Raw genomic sequence first — 18,258 nt, 5'->3', positions numbered from 1 at the left:
ACAGATAACTATTGTTAGGATGGAGTTGCTCAAGAAATCAGACAGACACGAGCTAAGGCGCAGGGTTTATTAGTGGGGAATAAGAGGAAAAGTGGAGGCAACCTAGAGAGGTTGGGACTTGGTAAATGGAGAAAGTGGAGCCAACCAAGGGAAGTTAGGACTCGCTCAGTTGTTCTTAGGACAGGTTTTTTAAAGCACAAAACGCCAGGAAGGGTAACTGGTTGGCGTGTTAGAGTCTGATGGCTAGAGCTGGTTGCTGGGTGCCATTTCTGCTGACCATTGTTCTTGATACATCTTGTCAGCCCCAAGTTAAAGCTGCATCCTATTATGCAGGATACACTGACTCCAAACCCCAGTCATAGCATAGCTGGGTTTGTCTTGGGTAGGGGCGGCAGGCAGTTTCCCAGGCAGGCATTTTCCCAGGCTACAGTTTCCCACGGTACAGTTTTCCTGCCTGGTGATTTTCTATTCTTCCAAGGCCTACCTAGCTCTGTCATCTATCATCACCTCAGTCCATTCCCTTGGGACACCTTGGACTTCCCCCACATCTCAGTAACTAAAGCGGGGTTCAGGACTCTGGCCACACCTGTTCTAACTGGATATGCTGGCTAATAGACTGAATTCTGGGAACAGCCAGACCTGGCTGTGTTACTGTAGATATTTACCAAGAAAAGGGAAGCAAAGGGAAGTAGACATTGAGTTTTACAAACTGGGAGGCATAGACTGTTTGTTTCACCAGGAAGCTACAGCTTTTCACATCCCAGGGGAACATAGCATTTCTCTACCATGCACATTAAAACTTCTCCCTTCCCTTCCTCCAGTACCAGATTGTTGGGGGAGCACAGGGGGAGGTGCTGAACCATGGAGGACTGTCAGTCTAACTAGGGGGTGTGGACCTATCCAAAACCTACAAAAGCTTGGGAAATTGATAGGTCCTTTTGAGAAGGTACCTGGTCCATCCTAAGCCCTAGCTAATATATTCTCAGGGAAACAAAGAATCTTTCCCTCTCTCTGCCCCTGCCTCAGTATTGCACTTGTTCTCTCCGTGGCCATGTGGCCTCAGCAGCCACATAGCCCATGGCCATGCAGACTCCACACACAGGCTCCAGTGGGGAGCCTGAAATGGACTGCAGCTAGAAACACACGTTGAGCTATCCGATACTGGACTGGATTGTACTTTAATATGACACAGAATCTCTGGACATTGACTCTATTTCTGGCCCTGATTTTCCATGGTGGGACAGAGGGACATTGGAAAGCAAGGGGCAGCTTCTATTTCCACCAAAATAAACCATGCCACATCACAATCTCCTGTGCATCAGTCCCTGGAATTTTTTTCCTTGTGATCCCGTGGAAGAGCCTAATTTCCACAGACAACAGCAGGAGCTGGGAATATCTGATCAGGAGGCTGAGGATGAGGCTGAGCCTGAGGCTAAGGGATTGAGGGATGATTTTTATCAAGGTGAGTTCAGAACTGGAGACTTGAAGTACTATAAACAATAACAATAATGATAATAACTAACATTCATTGAGCATATTGAGTGTGCCAGACAGGCATTATTCTGATAAACATCACAAATCCTCACAACAAACCAGACCATTGTTTCACCAGGGCCCCCTGATCTCCTCTTGGCATCCCAAAGCCTGCTGATCCTCATGCCAAGCCAAAGGAAGCTGATGATCGCTTGAGTCAGATCAGGGCCCTACTAGCTCAGAGCTCCTCTGGTCCCAGATTGTCCCTAGCTGACTCTGCTCTATTCACCTGGAGTGGTCTGAGGGGCCAGTAGAGCCTGAAGGGCCTGTTCTCTCCTTCTTCACACCAGACCTGGTGCTGGTGATGGTGGCGGAGATGTTGGTTCTTTAGCAAAAGGACTTAGCCAGTCATGGACAATGGCAGCTATTAGCAGTATTAAACAAAAAAGTTTCACAGCTGAAAGCTTTTCTGATAGAAAGGGTTTACTGAGCCAAATTCTAGTTAGAAAAGGACCAGGTCCTAGGCCATGTGGTCTAAACCACAAGCAGCAGGGCTAGAGAGAGAAGACAACATATCCGCCATCCTAGAGTTGATAGGGCTCTTTTATACAATGAGCCTAGAGAAGAAAGATGTGAGTTTGTTTTTTTTTTTAGAGAATTTACATTGGGTACCTGATAAAGAGGATGGTAGAAGTTGAGGCAGGGCTAGTTCTGAGATAGGATAGGTTCATTGTCTATAAGGACAAAACATTTGCTCCTTTGGATTGATTGTGGACAACAATTTGAAAAGTTCATGTGTAAACAAAAAGTTGAGCCAGTGGTGTCTTGTGGTTGGCTATTCACTTGGCTGTTCTCTGGATAATGGAAGAAATAGCCTGCTGGAAGTTAATTCAGTATATTTACATTTAGGAATGTAAACAGGCTTTTGTTGCTTTTGCCCTTCAATTGTTAACTGATTAATCTTTCTTGCCTCTTCCTACCACCCATGGCCTGATGTAATTTAATTTCAGAGGTCTCAGAATTTTCTCCTTGTCAGCAGCCAGTGCTGCCTCAGTCTGGGCTGCGACTCTCTCTTTCAGACTCCAAATCTCCCCTACCCCCACCCCACCCCAGCAGCGGGCCACTCAGAGTCTGTCCCATGACCAACACCCAGTTTCCCCTTTTCTCGTCTTAGCCCAGGCCCAGGCAGCTGTGGGGTGTGACGCCTGGATGGGGGGGGGGGCTTCCTGCTGCTGGCCCATCCCCCCAGTGCCCTAACCTCAGGTTCCTCCTTCCCCAGCCCTAGCCCCAGCCCTCCTGCTGAGGGCCAGAAGTCCCATTCTCCTTTTGGGTGGCCTCCCTCAGTCCTCATTTCCAGCCACTTCCTCATCTGATGAAGCAGCCCAGCCCAGCACAGCACAGTTGTCACTGCATTGTCCCCCACCTGCCTCACCCTAACCCCCAGTCTTGTGTCTGTGATGCGTGTATCTGTGTCACTGTCTGTTCCTTTGCCTCTCTATCTTATCATCATTTTCTCCCTATCTCCGCTCTTCTTGCTTTCTCTCTAAGGGTTAAGTATCTGTCTTCAAGTTCTGGGTTCCATTTCCACATTTATTTGCTGTGTGATCTTGGGCAAGTGTGTTTACTTTTCTGTAAAATGGGGTTAAGAGCATCAATGTCAGAAGGGTGTAGTTGGGTTAAATGAGTCAGCACTTGGGGCAGAGTGCCTGCACATTATTAGTTTCCATATCTTTTTTTTTTAATTTTAGCATTTTTTATTTTTTTAATATTTTATTTATTTATTTTTTCGAGAGAGGGGAAGGGAAGGAGAAAGAGTGGGAGAGAAATATCAATGTATGGTTGCCTCTCATGCATTCCCTGCTGGGAACTGGCCTGCAACCCAGGCATGTGCCCTGACTGGGAATCGAACCGCGATACTCTGGTTCGCAGGCCCGCGCTCAATTCACTGAGCTACACCAGCCAGGGCTAGTTTCCATATCTTGATGGCTCTCTTTACTATGCTATGAACATCACAAGGTTCTGATTATCTAATAATTATAGCCAGCACTTACAAAAAGATGACAGATATCAGCCGCTGTTCTAGAAACATTAATTTATTTGACCCACAACTCTCTATAAAACAGGTACTATTTTATTCCCCATTTTACAGATGAGGAAACTGAGGCCCAGAGAGGTTGACAGACTTGCTTAAGGTTGCTCAGCCAGGAAGACCTGGCTTCAATCATAGCCAGCCACTGATCTTCCTGTTACAATGTGTGACCCCCTGATTGGGGATGGAGGTCAAGTTCATATATATACCCTTTGGCCTTCATGTCCAGCCATTGGGGGCTATAGCATTGCCCCTGGAGTATCTGGGCTTGATTCTTTCTGGTGTTATCTGTCTCTGTCCCTCCTCCCGGTTGTCCCCTCCTCCCTCCTGCCACCACCCACCTCAGACTTCCTCCTTCGCTTGGTTGGCCACATCCCACTGGCCCTTGGACTATCATATCCAGCAGTGTCGCCTGCATCATGGGGGGCCTTGGACCCTCCAACAGGCTCCTGCTCCTGCCTCTTCTTCTGACTGTGGGTGGTGAGTTGAGAGCTTCTATAGCTGCCTCCAGAGTCCCTGGGCTTGGCTCGGGGCAAGGCAGGGAGGGAGCAGGGTGGGAGGAGAGAACCAAAGGGGAAGATTGGGATAGGAGCAGATCTCCAGCCCCCCAAACCCTGTGGGTCTCTCCCAGAACCTGAGACTCCAATATTTGGCTTCTGGTAGAAGCAGAGGACAAGGAATGGGAGTCTAAGAGTGTTGTAACAGGACAAGTCTATGTAGAAGTTACACAGTCCGGTGAACTTTATGTTGGCCACAGGCCTTACCAGAGGTTGCTCTACACCCTGGCCCCCTAGCAAGATTCAACCTTCCCAGCTTCCATCCTCCATGCCCAAATTTACCTTTAGGTAAATTACCATGCCCATCCTCCAGTCACAGCCCCATACCCCAATTTACCTTCTTTTTCTCTCCTCAGGTCTCATCCCTGTCCAGGCCCAGAGCGGTAGGCCTAGACCCTGAAATCCCCTTCCCTACTTCCAAAAAACCTCCCCATTTCTTCCCAAATCTCTCCAACTCTCCTCCTGCTGACACCTCCTCCCAATTTTCCAACTCCTACTGATCTCCCCTGACATCTGTGCCATATACATTTCCAGAATGCAACTGCTCAGGAGTAAGTCCTGGTGTGCTGGCTGGTATTGTGCTGGGGGACCTGGTGCTCACCCTCCTCATTGCCTTGGCTGTGTACTCTCTTGGCCGGCTGGTCCCTCGAGGGCGAGGAGCTGTGGAGGGTGAGTGGGGATGGAAGGGGATGGGGCCCTCTGGGGATTGCCTGGAGGGGAGGGATAAGCTCCCAAGTCACAACCATCCGTGGGGATGATGATGAAGGGGCTGATTTTACATCAACCAGATCATCTCAATTTACCGCCTTGTCTGTCTCTTTACCCTGTGCCACTCTCCACCCCTAGCAGTGACCCAGAAACAGCACATCACTGAGACAGAGTCACCTTATCAGGTGAGGAAACTAGCTTCTTTTTCCTCCATCTCAATCCTGCCCTGTGGGTGTCTGTCCTAAATGCTGCTCTACCCCAAGTCCCTCTAGAACCTAGACTCTAAAACCACTTTCTTGAAGCTCCTCACACCCTTGAAGACTAATGGGACATCTGTCCAAAACTAATTTCGGTGATTAATCATGATCTTATGCTCAGCTTAAAATATGTGGAGAGGAAATATAGGGATATTTTGCGTTTGCAAAGGCAAACGCAGGCCTTAGCCAGAAGGCAGTCTCTGAATTGTTCTGGAAAAGCCCAACCTAGGACAGGCTGATTTCTGGGAGAAGCTCTCATCAGTGCAGATGATATAATTCAATATTAGTTTGGTAACTCTAAAGAGAGTAGTTCTAGAATTTGGGGGGGGGGGGATTGGGATCCTGCATCCTTTTGAAAAGCTGATGAAAGCTAGAGACTCCTCTGAAAAATCCACACAAAAAATAGAAAATTGTGCATATAATCTAGGAGTGGTTTAAATATCTTTGAAATCCTTAAGAACCACGATGCAGATAGAGGGATCTTTCTGTCTCCTGCCTCTCTGTCAACATCACTCTTAATCCTTTAGGGGGTCATGAACTCTTCTGTGAATCTAATGGCAACCAAATAGATCCCTCCCCAGGGTGCATATATAAACATCCAGTCTGACTATAGGCATATGATTTCAGGGGTCCCCCCAGGGGTTCTTTGTGATACCTGCCTTTTGGGGCCATAGACCCCACCCCCCTCTATAACAACAAGCCCTGCTCTGTGAAATCTGTTTTACTTGTCTGCAACCAGCTTTGCTTTGCCTCGTTTGTGATAAAAAGTTTCTTTGTAAAGTGTAAGAATCTTTAGTTTGGCTCTGTGAGTCCAGAGGACTGAAGGGGCTTTCCAGTTCCCGTGGGCAGTGAAATATTAGGGTAAAGCATTGCTCCACTTTATTTGTTGAGCACTTATGTGTACAAGATACTGAGGACACAGCAGCAGAGCTTACGTCCTAGTTGGGGAGACAGACTTGAAGCAAATGAACAAATAAGATCATTTGGAAAGGCATCATGAAGGAATAAAGCAGGCTGATGTGACAGTGACTGAGGTGTGGGGGGAAGAAACCACAGATGGGGAAATTAAGAAATGCCTTTCTGAGGAAGTTACATGAGCTAAGACTTGAAGGGGGAGAAGGAACCATTCATGAGAATACTTAGGGGACTGGTGTTCCAGGCAGAGTAGTATGTGCAAAGGCCCTGAGGCTGGGGCATAATGATGAGGCAGAGGAGAAAAGAGGACTTTGAAGGCACTTAAATCTAGATGTCTAACATGGATGCAAGGTTGAAGAAGCTACCAGGGGACTTGCAGGCCACTGGGAGAAGGTTGGATTGTATTTTATGTTTATTTGGTGGACCCCTTCCGCTGATGGTCCCCACTCTGTCCATCCCTTTAGGAGCTCCAAGGTCAGAGGTCAGATGTTTACAGTGACCTCAACACACAGAGGCAGTATTACAAATGAGCCCAAACCATGGCAGTCAACAACCTGATATCTGGATCCAGTCATTCCTGATGCCTACCCAGTACCCTGTTCCTAGTCCAACCGAGATACAGATCTACAGAGTGCTCTCTCTGAAATATCTCACTTTCCCACACCCCTGCCCCCAAATAAACATGGAGCACAAAACACTGTTGAGTTATTCCAGATCCCTGGGCTGAGGTGATGGGGATATGTGGATTTCTGGGAGGGTAGGTCATGCACCCAGAAATAACTAAATAGGAAGGAAGCTTTGGGGACCCTCGGTTCTTCGAGGAAAATTTAGAAGTAGAGGTATTTCAATTGCTTTATTCCAACCCAAATGGGGGAGTGGGTTTCCTGTGCCATCACACACAATCCAGAATAAAAGGGTCAGAAGTCAAAGGTTGAAGTTACAGGGGGTCAGCCCCTGCCAGGCATGTTGATGTAGACTTTACCATCTTCTGGGGGTGGGGGAGAGAAAACATCAGGCCTGACCACCCACTACCCACCTACATCTCCACCTCCCTGGGGACCCCCTGCCTCAGGGGTTTCCTCAGGAGTTCCCCTAGCAGCACCCCCAGGGTTTCCCCAGCAGCACCTCCAGGGCTTCCCCAGGGGGAGGTGGGGCCCTCCAGGGAAACCTCTTCCCTAGGGACACCACCCCCACTCCAGGCCTTGCCCTGTCTCTGCCCTCACCTTGGGTGGGCCTGTCACGTGGGCTGGCACACATAAACACCACCACAACGATTAGCAGAGATACCATGGCATCAGCAGCCACAAGGCCTACAAGGAGTGGCACGGGGAGGGGCCCACATCCGGAATAGGAACCTGGAGGTTGGGGGCCAAAACAAGAAGATGGTTAAGGGGGGTTTCAGGCTTTCAGGACTGTGCTTTGGTCATATGGGTAGAGGAAGGCCCTGAGGGGTGACCCAGGTTCCCTGCGGCCGGCATGAAAAGGGAGATGGAGATCCAGAGAGTCGGGAGTATCACAGCATAGTGAGACATATGCTGTGCTTTGGGCATAGTGGGTACTCCTGAAGAGAGGTGGGGTGGGGGTGGGTGGGGGGTGGGAGGGAAGGTGTTGGCCGAGTCCCTGGGACTTCAACTAGGTGAAGAGGGCAGTGAGATATGGATCTGGAGAGGGCTCCAGACCCCTCTGATTTGGGGATGAGAGGTGAAATGGTGACCTGGAAAGTTGGGGGTATTTCAGAATCTGCAAGCCCACTTTAGGGATGGAAACAGTACCTGAAGAAGCATGGTAAAGTGGGTGTGTTGATTTCTCACCTGGGATTATCTGAGCAGCAGCCACTGTGGAAAGAGAGGGAAGGTAATCAGTGGGGAGAGGTGGTTCCCAAAATAAAGTTCAGGGTGAGGTTATGTCCTCAGAAGCAAGCTCCATTCCAAAAGATCAAATGTGAAAGAGGAGCTCCTGGAGAAGCAGAGAGAGACAGGAAATGAGAAGCAGAGAGACGCAGCAGTGAGAAGAGGAAGGAGATTAACAGGCAAGCACTCCAGAACTCAGCTTCCCTCCCCAAAGAACCAGGCCAAATGCATCTTAGGGAAGGGAAGCGGGAAGGGTTAAGGGAAGGGAAGGGGCACTGAGAGAAGGATCTACTCTCATCACCCCTCCCTTCAGATGCCTCGGAAGTTACCCCTTTCACAAATAATCTGGCCGACACTCCCCCTTCCCGTAACTGCTGGCTTCACCTGGGAGTAAAAGCAGGAGCACCATGTTGCTTGGAGGGATCATGGTGGGCTGGGGGCTGGAAGGGGTCTGGCGAAGGCTGTAGTCCAGACAGGTTCTGAGGAACAATGGGGCAATAGAGTGGTAGCAAAAGCGGATGTCACCCTGCTGGTGGTAAAGCCAACTGCTTCCTGGGTGGGGGGAGGAGAAGAGATGATGGATCCCTGTCATTGCCTATGGGGACAAAGTTACCAGACAGGGGACCTGGCCCTGAGTGGGTCAGCCTGTAGTGTGTGGGTTCTTGACTCCATGTAGGAAAGATTTCACAACACGAGTCCAGGTGACTACAAGGATACATTTATTAAAGCTGGGGACAGTGAAACAAGGAAGGGCTGAGCATAGAACAAGCAATAGGAGAGCCTGAGTTGGGCTGCCTTAGCTCACTTGGAAATCAGAGACAAGTGGGCCTTAGGACAGGTCCAGGGGATTAGCCTGGGATGAGCTGCTGCCCATGGCTCCCTTAAGTCTCAGGGCCCCTTAGAGTTTAGGAGACTTGTGCCTGTCGGGGAAGAAGAGGGAAATGGAAATGGCACAGTCTACTCCACAAAGGGAGAACTCACTCTCTCAGTTCTTTGTCTCAAGGCTTTTACCTCTCTCTTGCAGGCAGGAATCTCATGGTATGTCTTAGGGGAGGGTTTCAGCAGAATATTTATCAGTTTTCCAGGTGTGCTTTTTTAGGTCTTGGTCTCTACTAATTGGTCAGTGCCGGAGCTGGTCCAGGCATCTGCCCACATGCTTTTGCTGCTTTTCTGGGCCTGGAGCTGAAATACAATAGAGGCCTAGATGTTATCACCAGGGAGGTGAACTCCTGTATCTGGCTGTAAATTGCTTGGCCTACTTGTTCAGCTATCTGTCTCAGTTTCCTTGTTCCACTTGCCAAGGAATTCTCCTAGTTTCTTACTATTTGGTCTCAGTAGCAATGCCAATTGTTTCCTGTGTGTGTGTGCGTGTGTTGGGATGGGGTGGGGGAGGCAGTAGGATACCGGGGGAAAGATGGTGGGTCCCTGTGTCTGCCTTTGGGGCCAAACTAGGGGAAGGGTCAAAGGCCAGGGAGGTTGATATGATTGTCCAGGTGGGAGGTGACAGGTGGACCAGGGTGTGGGCATTGGGGAGATTCTGGAAAGATTTTGGAGGTAGAGCCAACAGAAGTTGTTGATGGGGTAGATGAGGGTTTGTATGGATGGGAGAGAGGGATCCAGAATGACCAAAATTTCTGACTGAGCAACTGAAAAGACAGAGCATCCTTTGATGGGATGGTGGAGGGGAAGTGCTGGAGGTTTGGGCACAATGAGTTGGAAATGCCTGCTAGATCTCCCTGTGGAAAAGTTGAATGACCACAGCTGCCTTTTTGAGTTCAGGGGTTAAGACTGGTCTGGAGATGTAAATTTGGGGTTTGATGGCCTATGGATGGTATTTAAAGCCAGAGAGTGGATGAGATCACCAAGGAAGTTAGTACAAATAGAGAACCACTCCCTCCCCCAACCCCAAGAATGGGTGAAGAGGAGGAAACAGCCAGGGAAACTGAGAAGGAACAGCAAGTGAGAGAGAAGAACCACCAGGAGAGCATGGATTCCTGGAAGCAGGGGAGAAATAGGATTAACGCTTGTCAGTGCTGTGGATAGTAACCAAGAGGGAAACTGAGAACAGCCTCTCCCTGGAATGTCAGTCAGCTCGAGGGTGGGAATTCCTTACAGCTTAGTTCACAACTATACCACAGCATCTAGCAAAGTGCTTTCCCTGCAGTAATACATTATTTTAAGTGATGAGTGAATTAAATGAGAACTGACTTCTGAAAAAGGAGAAGGTGATGCGAGGAAAAGGGAGAAATTTGAGTTGACCTTTATTACTCTTACCTACCTACAGACCTTTCCTCCCCGGAGACCAGGAAGTCTGGATCCCAGGCCTCTTCTCCCACAACCCTCTAATATTGCACGCATCCCCGGCACAAGCCCGGGGCCCAGGAGTTGAGGTCTCCAGCACCCCCTGGACAGAGTCCCATTAAGTCCAGGTACCCAGTGCCCTTCTCCTCCTTCAGGAGTCCAGTATCCCAGGCTCTCTTTCCGCAGACCAAAGCCAGGGAGCCTACCATCTCTCTCTTCCAACACTCTCAAGTTGGGCGCTCAAGGTCAGCCCGGACTTCAGAGCCTGAGTTTGTTAGAGCGCGACTCGGGGACTCCCGGGCTGTGGGCGGGGCTCTATTCTTGACGGGCGGTGCCAGACCAAGTTTAAAAACTCGCGGCTGGCAGGGCCCAAGATCGGGGACCCGGCGGCGGCTCCGCGGGTTAACAGCGAGACTGGCGCAGCGGCGAGGCCGGGGCCCTGGGGGCCCGCAGTCTGCACAACGGAATCCCCGAGGTAATGGAGGGACTGGAGGTGAGGCCCACTCGGCCCCAGAAGAGTGAGGGGTTGGGAGTCGGATTCTTGGAGTCCTGAGGGACAGAGCTGGATTATCAGCTTCTGGGTTCTGAGACTGAGGGTGCCGAGTGCTCGGAGAGGAGAAAGGGCCAGGATTCCGGGGTCACGATGAAGGAGCGGCTGCCATTCTGGGTTCTTTGGTCCTAGGGGTAAGGGGACTGGGATCCGGGTCCTGGGGATGAAAGGGCGCTGGGCCCGGATTCCTGATCCTGTGGGAGGAAGGGGCTGGCAGCCGGGATTCCTTTCCCTAGAAATCCCCGCAGGATTGAGTCCTTGGGGCCTGGTTGTTTAAAATTAGTCACAGGTCTCAGTGGGAAGATCCAGCGCCTGGCTGCAGGGCCCACGTCGGCCGTGATTCTGCCCCCCACCCCTCCGGGACTTGCCAAGTCGCCACCCGTCCCAGGTTCCGGGACCGAGCTGGAATTCCCCACGTGCGGGGATTCCGCGCGAGCTACGCCTGGCCGCACGCCGCGCCTGTAAACCGGACCCCTGGGGCGGGACTGAGAGAGGAAGAGGGAAATGGAAGATTCCCTTGCGGGAGCGTCGTGACATCAGCGCGTAGCTTCGGGGCCGTTTCCGCGTCTCCCTCCTCCCTTAACCCTTCCTCCCCCGGAACTCTGGAGGGTGAAGGTTGAGTGTACGGACCCCTCTCCGTTGTGTGGAAGAGGCGTCTGGGAACTGGGACTTCCAGGTCGTAGGGAGGAGGATGCTGAAGGTCCAGACTCCTGCGGGATGGGGCTTGGACTCCTAGGTCTGAAAGTGGGCATGAGGTCTGAACCTCTGGATCTCGGAGGAGCTCCAGGGAGTTAGACTCTTGGTTCTCCCAGGAGAGGGGCAGGGGATACTGCGGGGCAGCGTCTTGGGCAGAAAGATGTTGGGAGCCTGGAGGTGCGTGTCCAGGATCTGATACTAGACAACACCTGAGGCCTCAGGACTGGGAGATCTGGAGGTGGGATTTTTCACGGAAGTCGGGGGTGGGGGTGGGGGCTCACAGAGGGGCACCTTCCTCCCCAGTCCTCAGTTTCCATGATGCTGGTGGAAAGTTGGGTCAGAGGGGAAAGTGCGGAGCAAAAGGAAGGAAATAGCGGAGGCGGGCAGGCACCACATTCGAAATCTTAGATTCGTTTTGGAGTTCTCAGGCGGCATCAATGTGCCAGTTTTTCCACGAGGGAGGGTGAGGAGCGCAGGAGGGTGCCCAAATCCTCCCCCCACGACTTGGGTCCTGATTACTTCTGTTCCCCCTCTCCCCCTACTTCCACCTAACAGTGAGCCGGAATGAGCGCAGCCACTGCCCGTCACAGACGGTGAAAAAGCTCCTGGAAGAACAGAGGCGCCGCCAACAGCAGCCAGACGCTGGTGGGGCACCGGTGAGACCCATGAAGCCCTCCTTGTCCGCTACAATTCTCAGGAGGCTATGTCCTGTTGGGCAGGGACTTGCTGGCTTGCTGGGTCCTCAGGGCTGATGAGAGATACAGTCCTGACTTAGATGCCCTATGGATGGGGAATGGATGCTGAGGAATCTCCAGATAAATTCAACCATGTTCCTTTTTGCATATGTCTCTACAGGGACAGTTCCTACCTCCACTGGCCCAGCCCCTGATGCCATCTGTGAACAAGGGTGAGGTTGGTAAGTCTGGAAACTCATTTTGATTTCTTTAGCTCCCAGCCCAGCTTCTCTCAAGGACCCACAACCCAACTCTTAGAACTTTGGGAAAATTGGGAGTCAGGCTCTGATTCTTGCTGGGACCCGGTGGAAGTCTGATCTACCAGAGGTTCTCTGCAGTGCAGTAGTCTGTGCACATAGTCCTTTGGTGTCCCAGGGGCCCAGGCTCCCAGCCTTTTGGTGCTCTGGGAGTCTAGGCCCTCAACCCTTCAGCATCCTAGGACTTCCATTCCCTTGGTGTCCAAGGGTTCTAGGTCCCAGAAGTACTAGCTTTCAGTACCTTGGGAATCTGCAGGTCCTCACACAGGTCCTTCAGCCTTGGCCCTGGCTTACCTAACTCTGGTAAACAGACCTGCCCCTGCTCTTCCTCTCACATGCAGGCCATACTCACTTTCCGGCATACCAGGAGGCTGTGGGTTCTGGACTTGGTGGCCTGGCCCCAGTGACAGGCTTTCCAGATTGGAGCCCCAATACACATGCTGCCTACACAGACAGCCCGTACTCTTATCCTGCTTCTGCTGCTGAAGGTTTCCTGACTCCTGATTTTTGCCCACCGTTGGACCCAGGGCAGCCATATCCATTTCCCTTGGGAATGGAGGTGAGATACAGAGTGTGAATGGAGTGCTGGAGTGCCCCCAACGTTCCCAGTTGCTTTTACATGACATTCTGAGTGGTCTGGGGCTGGGTTAAGGTCTCATTCCTCATGGGCAAATTTAAGGCCCAAAGGTCCTAGTTAACTTGGCACAGATGGGACATGCAGCTACTCTACCGGGCACTTTTTATGTGTAACTTGTGTGTGTGGTGGGGTTGGGTTGGAAAGAGGGAATCGTCAGCTGACTGACTCTCCCCATCACCTGCACTCTTCAGGAACCCCTGGATTCCCAGCTTTATGCAGAACCTTCCCTGCCACAGGTGGGATCCTGGAAAGGTTCTGGACTCTCCTCAGGACCCCCACAGTTGCCCCCTGTGGTCACCGGACCATCACTGGACACTGCCCGTGCTCATATGCTGGCCTTGGGGCCACAGCAGCTGCTGGCCCAGGATGAGGAGGGAGACACGTGAGTATAGAGGAATGGAGTCTGGGTTCCTGGCCTGTCTGGGGGGAAGGAGGGCTGTACTCACTGCCACCCCAACCTGTCCTCAGGCTCCTGCACCTGTTGGCAGCTCGGGGGCTGCGCTGGGCAGCATACGCTGCGGCTGAGGTGCTCCAAATGTACAGACGTCTGGACATTCGTGAGCATAAGGGCAAGGTGAGGACCAGGGGCCTGGACTCCTGAATCTTAGGGCAGAGGGCTTGAGGGTCTGGGTTCCTGATTTTCAGAGGGGAGTGGGCTGGGGGCTCAGACTGACTTTTCTTGTCATCTGTAGACTCCTCTCCTGGTGGCTGCTGCTGCTAACCAGCCTCTGATTGTGGAGGATCTACTGAACCTAGGAGCAGAGCCCAATGCTACTGACCATCAGGGACGTTCTGTCTTGCACGTGGCTGCTGCCTATGGGCTTCCAGGGGTCCTCTCGGTATGGCTGTGGTAGGTGGGGTACACTGATTGCCCAGATCCTGGCTTCCAGGACTAGGAGTCCTGGGAGGACCCTCAATGACCACTGTGCCTTCTTTTCCTTCCAGGCTGTGATTAACTCAGGGGTCCAGGTTGACCTAGAAGCCAGAGACTTTGAGGGTAAGTTGGATTATGGATAGGGCCAATGTGGCAGGTGCGACAGGGCAGGGTGGGTGGATTCCAGATGCAGAATGCTCACTGTCTCCATTCTGTAGGCCTCACCCCTCTCCACACAGCCATCCTGGCCCTCAATGTTGCTATGCTCCCACCCGACCTGTGTCCCCGGGTGCTAAATACTCAGGCCCGAGACAGGCTGTCTTGTGTCCAGATGTTGCTGCACATGGGTGCCGATCACACCAGTCAGGTGAGGTGGGCTGTGGGCAGCCAGCCCCAAGGAGGGCTTGTGGGATGGGGACATTGCACAAATATTTACTTTGCATCTTTCCAGCTATGTATCCTGGAGCACATTATATCACTTCTCTGTGCCCCAGTTGTCAACTGGAAATAATATTACTGATCTCAGTTTATGTTTATCAAGCACTTATTATACATCAATAGCTAAGTTTCATAGATTAACTTATTCAATTCTCACAAACATCCTATGATGCCTATGCTATTGTTTTTCTACTTTACTGATATGGAAACAGAAGCACAAGGTGTCAAAAATCTTACAGCTTATGAATGTCAGAGAAAGGATTAGAAACCAGTTAGTCTGGTCCCAGAACTGAGCTTTTAACAATTATTCAGCATTATCCTCTTTCCCCTCTTTCACAGGCTAGCCAAGGGAATTAAAAACCACTTTTTTATTTGTTTGTTTTTTAAAGAATTTTGATACAGATAAAGTACAGAAAATAGTATGATGGCCCTGGCTGGGTAGCTACCTCAGTTGGTTGGAATGTTGTCCTGATAAACCAAGGTTATGGGTTCAAACCCCGGTTGGGGCACATACAAGAATCACAGTCAGATACCAATGACTGCATTAATAAAGTAGAACAACAGATGGATGTCTCTCTCTCTCTCTCTCTCAAATCAATATATAAATATTAAAAAGAAAAAATAAAATAGTATAATAAACTTCATGTACTAAACAAATATCAATAACCAGCAATTCATACCCAGTCCTATCTCATCTGTTCCTCTAGCTAGCTGTAGTATTTTTAAGCAAATCTAAGCATATAATTTTATTCAAAAATATTTGTTTGTCTTTAAAAGGTAAGAACTTTTAACCCCAATATCCACCTTAAAAATAATTAACAATTTTATAATGTCAAATATCCTGGCTGTGTTCTAATTTTGTTTGGCTCTCAAGTGACATACATTTATTTTTTTCATTAAAAAAAAAAACAACCCTGGAGGATCCAAATAAAGCCCACATATTGCAATGATATGTCTTAAGGTACTCTTAATTTAGAGCCTCACCCTCCATCTCTGTTTTCATAATTTATTTGGTGAGCCAACAAGGTTATTTTGCCTTGTATAAACACATAACATCTTTTAAAAATATTTATTTTTTTGTTTGTTTGTTTGTTTATAGAGAGAGAAGAAGGGAGAGAGAAAGAGAGGGAGAGAAACATCAATATGTAGTTGCCTCTTGTACACCCCTGACCGGGGACCTGGCCTACAACCCAGGCATGTGTTCCGCCCGGGAATCAAACTGACGACTTTGCTTTGCAGGCCAGCACTCAATCCATTGAATCATGCCAGCCAGGGCTACCTAACATTTTTAATGTTTGTTATCATTACAAACTCTTCAAGGCTCATACTAAAGTTTCATTGTGGAAAATGGCTTTATTCGCTCCAAAGTATGAAGAGAACAGCTTAATGCGGAAATGGATATAGGCTTAGTTTAGTCTATTGATTAATGTTGCTCAATTCTTATCTTTGTAAATAAAGTACAGTCCATGTAGGATGTGAGTACGTTTGTACTTAATAGAATGTGGGGTGGCCAGGCCAACTCCTAGTCCAGAGAGTACCTTTGGAAGATTAGGAAAGGAGCCTTTTTCTCAGACACTTGGGCTGGAAAATTATCTTAGTAAATGTGAAGTTCTGTGGTTTGTATGATGCAAATGGAACCCCCTTAAACATTTTTGTATAGTGCACAACCTATACAACTGTATAAGGCATCCCTGGGTGCTTACAGAGGAGAGGCAGGGTTTCTAAAGGCTCTTGGGCTCTGTGGGAGGGGGCCTGAATGTGAGGACTCCCCTGACTTCTGCTCTTCCCCTCCCCACAGGAGATCAAGAGCAACAAGACAGTTCTGCATTTGGCTGTGCAGGCTGCCAACCCCGCCTTAGTTCAGCTGCTGCTGGAGCTGCCACAGGGAGACCTGAGAGCCTTTGTCAACATGAAGGTGGGGACCTAGGCTGGAATGTGCAGATTGTGAGAGATCTGGCATAGAGGGCAGTGGGATGTTGAGAGTCCTGTAGACTGTGACTGCAGAGAGATCATTGGATGGGACCTGGATGGGGACTGCACAGGACGTGGACATAAATGGATGGGATGTGTATGACATAGACAGTGGTATTTGGAGTATCATTGTGGAGGGAGAAATATGTGCCATGGATGTGGCAGAACATGAAGTGTGATGTTGAGGCCCAGGCCAGCTGAATCTGAGTCATCAGTCCCCCCCTTACTGTCTCCAGGCCCATGGGAACACAGCGCTCCACATGGCAGCTGCCCTGCCCCCCGGCCCACCCCAGGAGGCCATAGTGCGGAGCCTGCTGGCAGCTGGGGCAGATCCAACACTTCGAAACCTGGAGAATGAGCAGCCTGTCCATCTGCTTCGGTCTGGGCCGGACCCTGAGGGGGTGAGCACTTATCCCACCCTGATTGCTGTGTGGCCTCTGACCTAACAGGGTGAACTGCTAACCCTATACATTTCTGACCTTAGAGGGTTACTTGTAATCTCAGAAGGTAACCTTGATCCTTATCCAACCCTGACTTAAAAATGTGACCTCTTACCTCAGTATTTGATCTCTTACCCTGTAATGGTAATTCCTCCTGACCTCTACTTCAACCCTGACCTCAAAGTATGATCTCTACTTCCAATCCTGAATTCTGACCTCAAGGATGACTTTAATCTCCAGATACGACCTTTAATTCCTTGTCCCTAACCCTGAGTCCTGACCTCAAAGTGGGACCCCTGACCCCCAAATGGGATGGACCTCTGACTCTATGTCTCTACCCTTTAACTCTCAGGGAGTTCTTAGTGGGAAACCAAAGGTGGGAAAACCCAACCAGCAACAGCTTTCTCTTCACCCCCAGTTCTGGCTCCTGAGCCTTTTCTCAATGTGTGAACCCAGACCTTTACCTTCAACTCCAAATCTTGACTCTGAATCTCTGATCTTCAAACCCAATTGACCCTACTCCACTTTTGTTCTTTAACCCCCAAGTTCACCAGCTGTGCCCCTGCCACCTCTTCTTGCAACCTCTGAAACATCTCCTGCCTTGTCTTGTTCACAGCTCCGGCAGCTATTGAAGAGGAGCCGCATGGCACCCCCAGGCCTGTCCTCTTAGGACTCAAACCCAGAACCTGGACTGATTTTCCAGTCCCCACCGTCCTGTGGGACAGCCAGCGTATGCTAATGTTGCAAATCCATGATAATGTATGTGGAATGTCCTGCCATTGGAGGTCTTACATTAAAACCCCAAAGTGGCTGCTGGGGGTGGGGTGGTAAACAGTCCCCAACATTTGGGGTGGTGTGCTATCCCTCCCCCACCCACAAGGAGCCCCCTTGATGATTTCTGTGAAATCGAGGCCCCTTGATTGTTTCTATGAAACATCCTGGACCCTAACCCTTTCCCCACTGGGATCTTTTAGAATCCCCCTTTCCTAACTTAGCTTTTCATACCTGGAACCTGAGATGTAATTCTCCTACATGGTATTTGAGGCATCTCGAAACAGCCCCCAGTACCATCCTAGCAGAGCTGTTAAGATGAACCCCCAACCTCTTCAGGTCCTTAACTCTGAGATTTGGGAGGACTCTCCTGGATCAGAGTCCCCTAGGTCCCATTGTTTTCTAATTCAAAAGTTGGCCAGGCCCCAGTCCCAGACCTCTACATCCAGTGAATCCCTCCCTGAAACTCCCTATTAAACTCAATTTGGACTAGAACTGTTATTGTCTAATCTCTGGAGGCATTGGTGTTGGGGAGTGGCTGCAGTGCCTTGCTGGGGAGTAGTGATCAGGGGTGTTCAACATTTTGGCATCCCTGGGCCACACTGGAGGGAGAGTTGTCTTGGCCCACACATTAAATACATTGTGACACGTAACCACACACAAAAAAAATCTTGTAATGTTTTAAGTAAACTTATGATTTTGTGTTGGGCTGCATTCACAGCCATCTTGGGCTGCATGTG

The 18,258-nt window shown here is 50.0% G+C and overlaps 3 protein-coding genes across 10 annotated transcripts; 2 read left to right on the top strand and 1 right to left on the bottom strand.

Annotated features, from left to right (window-relative positions):
• The first annotated feature begins 3,903 nt into the window (after positions 1–3,903).
• TYROBP (transmembrane immune signaling adaptor TYROBP) lies at positions 3,904–6,696 on the top strand. Of its 4 annotated transcripts, none has more exons than XM_037138449.2 (5): positions 3,911–4,042; positions 4,476–4,502; positions 4,654–4,788; positions 4,969–5,012; positions 6,464–6,696. In XM_037138449.2, the coding sequence occupies exons 1-5, from the start codon at positions 3,982–3,984 to the stop codon at positions 6,527–6,529; spliced, it is 333 nt and encodes a 110-aa protein (XP_036994344.1). In that variant the 5' UTR covers positions 3,911–3,981; the 3' UTR covers positions 6,530–6,696. The 4 variants fall into 4 exon arrangements, with proteins under 4 accessions (XP_036994346.1, XP_036994345.1, XP_036994344.1 ...); XM_037138448.2 differs by having other exon boundaries at positions 3,914–4,042; positions 4,966–5,012; XM_037138451.2 differs by lacking the exon at positions 4,476–4,502 and having other exon boundaries at positions 3,904–4,042.
• A 141-nt stretch (positions 6,697–6,837) lies between these two features.
• Positions 6,838–10,469, bottom strand: HCST (hematopoietic cell signal transducer). 5 transcript variants are annotated; one of them, XM_037138446.2, is made up of 6 exons: positions 10,357–10,469; positions 8,861–9,031; positions 8,234–8,328; positions 7,772–7,834; positions 7,223–7,354; positions 6,838–6,984 (listed from the first exon to the last, which is right to left on the bottom strand). In XM_037138446.2, the coding sequence occupies exons 2-6, from the start codon at positions 8,884–8,886 to the stop codon at positions 6,947–6,949; spliced, it is 354 nt and encodes a 117-aa protein (XP_036994341.1). In that variant the 5' UTR covers positions 8,887–9,031; positions 10,357–10,469; the 3' UTR covers positions 6,838–6,946. The 5 variants fall into 5 exon arrangements, with proteins under 5 accessions (XP_036994341.1, XP_036994339.1, XP_036994342.1 ...); XM_037138444.2 differs by having other exon boundaries at positions 6,838–6,987; positions 10,357–10,460; XM_037138447.2 differs by having other exon boundaries at positions 6,838–6,987; positions 7,811–7,834; positions 10,357–10,456.
• Positions 10,470–10,652: 183 nt separating this feature from the next.
• NFKBID (NFKB inhibitor delta) lies at positions 10,653–18,013 on the top strand. Its single transcript, XM_037138443.2, has 12 exons — positions 10,653–11,634; positions 11,952–12,052; positions 12,252–12,312; positions 12,729–12,946; positions 13,216–13,406; positions 13,493–13,598; positions 13,717–13,863; positions 13,970–14,021; positions 14,117–14,265; positions 16,135–16,251; positions 16,544–16,708; positions 17,364–18,013. The coding sequence occupies exons 3-12, from the start codon at positions 12,285–12,287 to the stop codon at positions 17,415–17,417; spliced, it is 1,227 nt and encodes a 408-aa protein (XP_036994338.1). The 5' UTR covers positions 10,653–11,634; positions 11,952–12,052; positions 12,252–12,284; the 3' UTR covers positions 17,418–18,013.
• Positions 18,014–18,258: the final 245 nt, after the last annotated feature.

Source organism: Artibeus jamaicensis, unplaced genomic scaffold, assembly GCF_021234435.1.
Source record: "Artibeus jamaicensis isolate MK-2021 breed Jamaican fruit bat unplaced genomic scaffold, CSHL_Jam_final contig_470, whole genome shotgun sequence".
NCBI lineage: Eukaryota > Metazoa > Chordata > Mammalia > Chiroptera > Phyllostomidae > Artibeus > Artibeus jamaicensis.
The sequence above is the reverse complement of the archived record's forward strand: the minus strand, read 5'-3'. Positions and strand labels throughout refer to the sequence as shown.

Bases quoted from the DNA above. Each gene is read 5' to 3' on its own strand.
- TYROBP (XM_037138448.2), top strand. From the start codon at position 3,982: ATGGGGGGCCTTGGACCCTCCAACAGGCTCCTGCTCCTGCCTCTTCTT. The intron at 4,043-4,475 runs GTGAGTTGAGAG...TTCTCTCCTCAG, and splicing joins TCTTCTTCTGACTGTGGGTG to GTCTCATCCCTGTCCAGGCC. The intron at 5,013-6,463 runs GTGAGGAAACTA...CCATCCCTTTAG, and splicing joins AGACAGAGTCACCTTATCAG to GAGCTCCAAGGTCAGAGGTC.
- NFKBID (XM_037138443.2), top strand. From the start codon at position 12,285: ATGCCATCTGTGAACAAGGGTGAGGTTG. The intron at 13,407-13,492 runs GTGAGTATAGAG...ACCTGTCCTCAG, and splicing joins CAGGATGAGGAGGGAGACAC to GCTCCTGCACCTGTTGGCAG. The intron at 16,709-17,363 runs GTGAGCACTTAT...TCTTGTTCACAG, and splicing joins CTGGGCCGGACCCTGAGGGG to CTCCGGCAGCTATTGAAGAG.
- HCST (XM_037138444.2), bottom strand. From the start codon at position 8,886: ATGAGATTCCTGCCTGCAAGAGAGAG. The intron at 7,355-7,771 runs GTACTGTTTCCA...CCCAACCTCCAG, and splicing joins ACTTTACCATGCTTCTTCAG to GTTCCTATTCCGGATGTGGG. The intron at 6,988-7,222 runs GTGAGGGCAGAG...CCCCACCCCCAG, and splicing joins ACGTGACAGGCCCACCCAAG to AAGATGGTAAAGTCTACATC.